Below are 7,229 nucleotides of genomic sequence, written 5' to 3'. Positions count from 1 at the left end.
AAACAGAGACAGACTTAGAAATGTTCCCAAGCTATTACAGGTAGTATATGTTGGAACTGTAATACAAATTGATGTATGTGTCTTACTGCAAAGTCAATGTTTTTTCTACTACATCATACTATAAGCCAAGAACATCTCCCTAAACTGCTCTTACAGGAAACAGACATGTAATGCATATCAGTGTCCCTGGATCAATTCTCAGGTATCAGCTTTAAATTGAGTTCATTGAAAACCCCCAAAATAGGAGTTCCAAATAGTTTTAGCATAGAGAAAATGTTTGGTTCTTATGATAGACAAAGACCCACTCAGGCCCTAAGGCAAGTTCTTAATTTGAAAATGACAGGAGGTAAAACAGACTATCCTAACTTGCAGAGCTTTCACCACCATAAATAAGATTTAAAAAAATAGCACTCATAGTGGCACGTATCTATAGTCCTAGCTATTTGAAAGGCTTAGGCAGAAGGATCGCTTGAGTGTGGGAAATTGAGGCTCTGGTGAGCCATGATCACACCACAGCACTCCAGCCTAAGTGACAAAGTGAGATGCCGTCTCAAAAAAAAAAAAAAAAAAAAGATGAGATATAGAAACAAAATTCATCTGGCATGCAGTGGAAAAGCCAAAATCTAAAATGTTCACAGGTCCAATTAAAGTTACTTTTAATATTCTGAGGTATAGCTCCTTTTCAAGAATCCAGTGGCCAACAGTGCATGAGCTTCACCAAAACGGCCTCAAATCAAAGAATCTGGTGTTGTCTAGAGCCTGAGCAATGTAGACATGGAATGAGCAGAAGGTGATGAGATGAGTAGCATAAGGCAAAAAGGAGGCCCAGACACAGAAAAATGGTGTAACTGATGCTGTACCCTACCTCTGGACTTCAGGCCTCTGCTTCATTGAACTAAACAATCTTTCAGAACCTAGGAGGGCAAAAGTGTCTGCAGGTATCAACTCAATATTTAAAACCAGCACTTGGAATTCTTTCCAAATAGTGCGTAGGCTTTTGTGAAATGGAGACAATAACCGTTCTCCAAAATTGCAGCTCAAATAACCTGCTATGTGTCCACTGGGACCCAGACACTAATAACACCTATGATCATTACACAGGGAGAACTAAGGAATTGAGAAGTGAGGAAACACACTTAAAGACACAGCCTATTCTTCTGTACTTTGTACAAGAAACACAGTAAGAGGCAAAGCTGAGATTACAAATTAGGTCTTTCTGACTATAATTTTATCCATTATGCTAAGCAAGTGAGAAGAGGAAGAGACACCTAAATGCAAAGAATACAAAAGAATGAATAATAGAGTTCTGACAGTGGGCAAACTATGGAGGAGTTTCAGAGTTCTAAACTGTAATACTGGAGTGACAGTGCAAAAATGGCTCTAAAATTCTGTCTCATGTGGAGGCTGGGACCTGAAAGTCTTTCTGACACAGCAGTCATGTTAACAAAAATGCACTTCTAAAAGATGCATATTATTGAAAATAACCACAATATCCAACAGCAAACATAACTTTCTGTGTGGTTGTTTTGGCCTAGGATTCCTTGGCTATGTGAGCAATTGATATATCTCAGGGGCATTTTTGTCAACATTTGATGAACAGACACTCATTCTTAGTGTTTACCAAGCTCTAGGTGCTGCCTAGATGGTGGAATGAATAAGATATAATGACTTCCCTAAAGGAATGCCCAGAGAGGGGTTTACTGACTCCATGTATGTAGAATATATGTGGTTAAGTGCTAGGCTTTAGCATCAGATAGCATGGATCTCTGTTCTAGTGCTGCTACTGACTAGCTTTGATTTGCAACAAATGCTTACATTTCTCTATGCTTTCATTTCCTCATCTATAAAATGGGGTTATTGTGAGGAATAGAGAGAGAAGTAAGTAAACCTACCATGTATGGAAGACAGGAAGCACTTAGCACTTATTGGTAGCTCCTATCCTCCTCCTCTTCATCACCATTATCACCTGGCAGCAAAGTACAGAAGAATAGGCTCTCCATGCTTAATACTTACACCTCTCTGATTATTTTCATTACCCTAGAGTATATTTGATATACTTTCTGTATATAAGTGAACATTTCCCCAAAGATCCAGGATGCCAGGCTACCAGTGGATAGCAGAGTGCTGGAAGAAATCCCACTCTAAATTCACTCTGAACATTTCCAGAAACATTGTTTTTATATATAACCAATTATATTTTTCTGGCCTAGAAATGAGTCTTCATAAGGTGAGAGAATGTTTCCTCTCTTCCTAACAGCACTCTGTATGTTACTTTTTTATATTATTTATGTTTCATATTATTTGTGGGTTGGGTGTTAACACTCCTAAAATGGTGCATAATTTTTGCGTAATAGTTATATGTGATAAATACACAGAGGTAAGCTAATATAACAGTAAAGAGCAATGGCATTGCAATAAGGTAGATACAGGTTCAAATCCTGGTTTCTCTGCCTACTAGCTGTGACCTTGGAGAAGACCCTTATGCTTTCAGAACCTGTCTCTGAAAAGTGGGCTAATAAATACATATCTCATATGAAGGGTGTGAAGACTAAATCGGGATACAATCTACTATTGGTTAACTATAGGGTAACTAAGTTAACAATGATTTATTGTATATTTTTAGATAACTACAATAGTGGAATTAGAATGTTCCTAACACAAAGAAATGACAAACGCTTGAGGTGCTGGATACCCCAATTATTCTGTTGTAATTCCATCATTACACACGGTATGCCCATATCAAAACATCACATGTACCCCACAATTATATACGACTATGTACCCATAATTAAAAGTATAGATTTTTTAAAAGATTGAGATAATATGTTTAAAATATTCAGTACACTATCTAGCACATAGTAAATTCTCAATAAATGTCAGTTTTTATTATTACAAAAAAGGCATGAGTTAGGTGAACCTAGTGGTTCAGGTTCACTTTCAATTGAATAAGCATTTATTGTGCACCTTCCAAATATCTTATACTCTGCTACTTTCTGTGGGTACTAGATAAAAGAAATGCATAACATGAGTCCTCTGAAAAAAATCTGTGCTTTTCACAGGAGTATGACCCTGAAAAAAAAAGTATCTTGCAACCATGTCCTCATACTGGAAGGTGGAGCTGGTACCAGCCTTTCTGCAATCATCTATAGATGAGAATGTGAAGGAGGAGGAAGGAAATATGTAGAGGTGGAGTTAGGTTTGATGGAAATTAATCATCACAGTCAGTGTATCTATATAAGGATCATTATCCCAATCCATCATCACCCTGCAAGCTGTACCAGCTTTATCCTACTTGTTCCTTTGGTGAACCAGGTGAGAAAAAATTCATCCAGCTACCTTTATGAATATTTCATGTTGTTCATAATAGAAATCTAGGGATACGAGCTAAGGCAGAGTTTATGTATATTTTGCCTTTTTTTTTGTTGTTTCTTCCTTCATTTTCTTTTCTTTCTGTTTGGTTATTTTAGTTTATTCTGTTTTTTTTTTTAATAAATTCATCTTTATAAGGGAAGAATAATGCAAATAGAAGTTTGCCTTCTTCTAGGCCGTTCCACACTGTTCCCAGTTTTTTTCCAGGCCATTCTTTTCTGGGCTGTCCAGCTCAAACTGGAAGCATCTGGGACTGTTGCAGAGGCCCTTCCTTGTTCAGTGTTGGTTCACAGAATTCCAAGATCTAATTATCCACTAAAACTGCTGCCTGCATTGCTGAGCTCCTCTTCTTGACTAATGAAAGAGAACAGCATTTGGTCAAGTTCTTGATATTAAGAGAGTTTGTAAGCTCTACTATCTTAGGACTATCTTATGGATATCCTAGGGGCTGTCTTATGCCTCTGAAATACCAAGATATTTTGAGCCCCTTTGCCCATTTTTAATTTGCTAAGGACTTAAGGGTCCAGTTTAGTTTCTGGTGCCCAGAGGATAAATAGATGTGCATGGTAGAAGGTCTGTCATTTTTGACTCAAACATAGCAGTGAAACTAGAAAGAGCGATTGAGGAAATGGTGTCTGGCTGGTTCTAGAAACTTTGGAAGCCTTAGAACAACACCCAGAACACCAACACACTCAAAGCGTAGAGATACTATGTAGAGACTATACTTTCCCATGACAAGAAATATAGAGACCTGAGATCTACTCTCAGTTGACCCAGTACATGCCATGACTTGATCTTAGAAAAGTAACTAAAAGTTAACAAAGTTAATTTTCATTGTGTTGAACACTAAAGATCATCCTTGACCCACCCTTCCTTTTTGACATTTAAAGGAAACAAGAGGTTAAAAAAAATCATGATGGTTATTATTAAAATGAAAACTGCTAATAAATTAAAAGGGGAGAATATGAATAATAGGCTTCTTTGTTTTTCTGTGTCCAGGTTCACTTAAACTTGTAAAAAGATGACCGACCTCTTGAGAAGTGTTGTCACTGTCATTGATGTTTTCTACAAATACACCAAGCAAGATGAGGAATGTGGTACACTGAGCAAGTATGAACTAAAGGAACTTCTGGAAAAAGAGTTTCGTCCAATTCTGAAGGTGAGAACCATGTGCCAGAACTGAGGGCTGCCAGAGTTCTGTACATGCTCTATTATATGACCCAGATCAGCTAAAAAGTGCACCGCCCCAGTAGACTCTAAGCAAAATCTATAAGCAGTATTTTGGGGATACCAGAAAGTCTGTTAAAGCAGCATGTTTTTTAAAGAAAATGAATGTTTTGTCTTCACTTTTCCTATGTACTTCCACCTTATAGACTCTCAGACTTTCTCATACATACATCCAGGCTTTTCCTAAGAAAAAGCAGAAAATAAGTTTGTTCTAGGACATGCATTAGCAAATTATCCTATCAAATGGAAAAAAGTATAGAAAGAGAAATCATCTATAAGAGGAGTTGACAAAATAGCCATGATTAAGAATCAACAATAAAATACAAGCATTTTATTCCATCTACTTAGGAATGACTCAGTTATTAACTTCAAAATCATAGATGGTAAATTCTAACATGGAATATATTAACATGTAATAGTTAAAATTTATGTAAAACTTAGAAGTACCAGTCACTGAACTTGGTTTATTCCACTCCTTCTTGTAGGCCTTACCTAAGCACTTAATCCTCTAGCTTAAATCCTTAAAATGTCTTCTTCTGAGGATCCCAATAGTCTTTATTTTCTATTAATGCTTCACATTTACTGGGTTCTATTAACTTAAAGTAATCCTCTATTGGACTAAAACTACATAATGTCAAACATCCACAATTTCATAGCGCTATTTGAATGTGTTGGTTGAGTATGCAGGCTAGGCTGACCAGGTCTCCCTTGGTGTGTCATTCACATACAGAACCCAGATGATCCAGACACAGTGGATGTCATCATGCACATGCTGGATCGAGATCATGACAGAAGATTGGACTTTACTGAGTTTCTTTTGATGGTATTCAAGCTGGCTCTGGCCTGCAACAAGGTTCTCAGCAAAGAATACTGCAAAGCTTCAGGGTCAAAGAAACATAGGCATGGTCATCAACACCAAGAGGAAGAAAGTGAAACAGAAGAGGATGAAGAGGATACACCAGGACGTAAATCAGGTTACAGACATTCAAGTTGGAGTAAGGGAGAGGAGCATGGATATAGTTCTGGGGGCTCAAGGGGAACTGTGAAATGTAGACATGGGTCCAACTCCAGGAGGCTAGGAAGACAAGGTAATTTATCCAGCTCTGGGAACCAAGAGAGATCTGAGAAAAGACACCATAGGTCCAGCTCTGGTCACTCATGGAGTAGTGGCAAAGAGAGACATGGTTCCAGCTCTGGAGAACTGGGAGAAAGAATAAACAAGTCACATGTTAGCCCTTCTAGGGAATCTGGGGAAGAATATGAATCTGAATGTGGATCAAAGAGTTGGGGAAGGAAAGGTCATGGTGGTCTGTCACGTGGATTGGAGACTAGTCAGCATGAATCAAACTGTACTCAGTCAAGAAGTAGAGGACAAAAGCTTGAGTATAACTGTTCAGTGTCGGGAGGTAGTGAGAGGCAAAGTCATGCATGTGGTTATAGCAATTCGGGTGGGTGTGGAAGGCCACAAACTGCTTCTAGTTCTCGTCAGTCACATAGATTTGGAGGGCAAGGATATCAATCTAGCTATACTCAGTCAGGCTGTCAGTCAGAAATTAATGGAGGACAAGGCCATGGCTGTGTCTCAGGAGGTCAGCCCTCTGGATGTGTTCAACCTGAGTCTAACTCCTGTGGCCAGTCCTATAGTCAGAGAGCTTATGGAGCTAGAGAACATGGTCAACCACAGAACTGTGGAGGACAACAGAGAACAGGCACAAGTCAATCCTCTTGTGGACAATACAGGTCTGGAGGTAGTCAGTCTTGTAGTAATGGTCAACATGACTATGGTTCCTGTGGCCACTTTTCAAACTCTTCTAGTTCAAACGAATTTTCCAAATGTGGTCAACATGAGTCTGGTTCAGATCAGTCTACTAGCTGTGAACAACATGGAACAGGCTTGAGTCAATCATCTGGCTTTGAACAACATGTATCTGGCTCAGGTCAAACTTGTGGCCAACATGGGTCTAGGTCAAATCAATCCTCAGGCTATGACCAGCATGGGTATAGCTCAGGTCAGACATCTGGCTTTGGACAACATGGGTCTGGCTCAGGTCTGTCCTCTGGCTTTGGACAATGTGGATCAGGTTCAGATCAATCGTCTGGCTATGGCCAACATGGATCAGGCTCACATCAGTCCTCTGGCTTTGGACAGTATGGGTCAGGCTCAGGACAATCTTCTGGCTTTGGACAGCATGAGTCTAGATCAAGTCAGTCTAGATATGGTCAACATGGTACTGGCTCAAGTCAATCATCTGGCTATGGTCAACATGGGTCAAGTTCAGATGCAACCACAGGTATTGGACAGCATGAGTCTGGCTCAGGCCATTTCTCTAGCTCTGGACAACATATATCTGCCTCAGGTCAGTCTACTAGATGTGGCCAATATGGTTCAGGCTCAGGTCAATCAACAGGCTTGGGCCAGACTGTATCTCGACAAGGAGAGTCAATATCCACAGTTCACAAGAGACAGGAAACTACTCATGGTCAGAGAGTAGATACCACTAGACATGGCCAGTCTGGTCACAGACAATCCACACAAATAGGGTCCAGGACAACTAGAAGACGAAGATCAAGCCAGAGTGAGAACAATGACAGTGAGGTGCACTCAGGGGTCTCACACACACATTCAGGACACA

General features: G+C 39.5%; 1 protein-coding gene across 1 annotated transcript in view; it reads left to right on the top strand.

Moving 5' to 3' along the window:
• Window positions 1-3,271: 3,271 nt before the first annotated feature.
• Window positions 3,272-7,229, top strand: part of FLG2 (filaggrin family member 2) — a 46,721-nt gene continuing 42,763 nt past the window's right edge. Inside the window, exons 1-3 of the mRNA XM_032271569.1 lie at window positions 3,272-3,312; window positions 4,369-4,528; window positions 5,327-7,227. Coding sequence (XP_032127460.1) covers window positions 4,391-4,528; window positions 5,327-7,227 — 2,039 coding nt within the window. The 5' untranslated portion in view covers window positions 3,272-3,312; window positions 4,369-4,390. The remainder of the gene's footprint in view (window positions 3,313-4,368; window positions 4,529-5,326; window positions 7,228-7,229) is intronic.

This window comes from Sapajus apella, unplaced genomic scaffold (assembly GCF_009761245.1).
Source record: "Sapajus apella isolate SASKATOON/1434 unplaced genomic scaffold, GSC_monkey_1.0 scaffold238, whole genome shotgun sequence".
In the NCBI taxonomy this organism is placed as follows: domain Eukaryota; kingdom Metazoa; phylum Chordata; class Mammalia; order Primates; family Cebidae; genus Sapajus; species Sapajus apella.
Note: the sequence above shows the minus strand (reverse complement) of the source record. Positions and strands in the feature narration are given on the sequence as shown.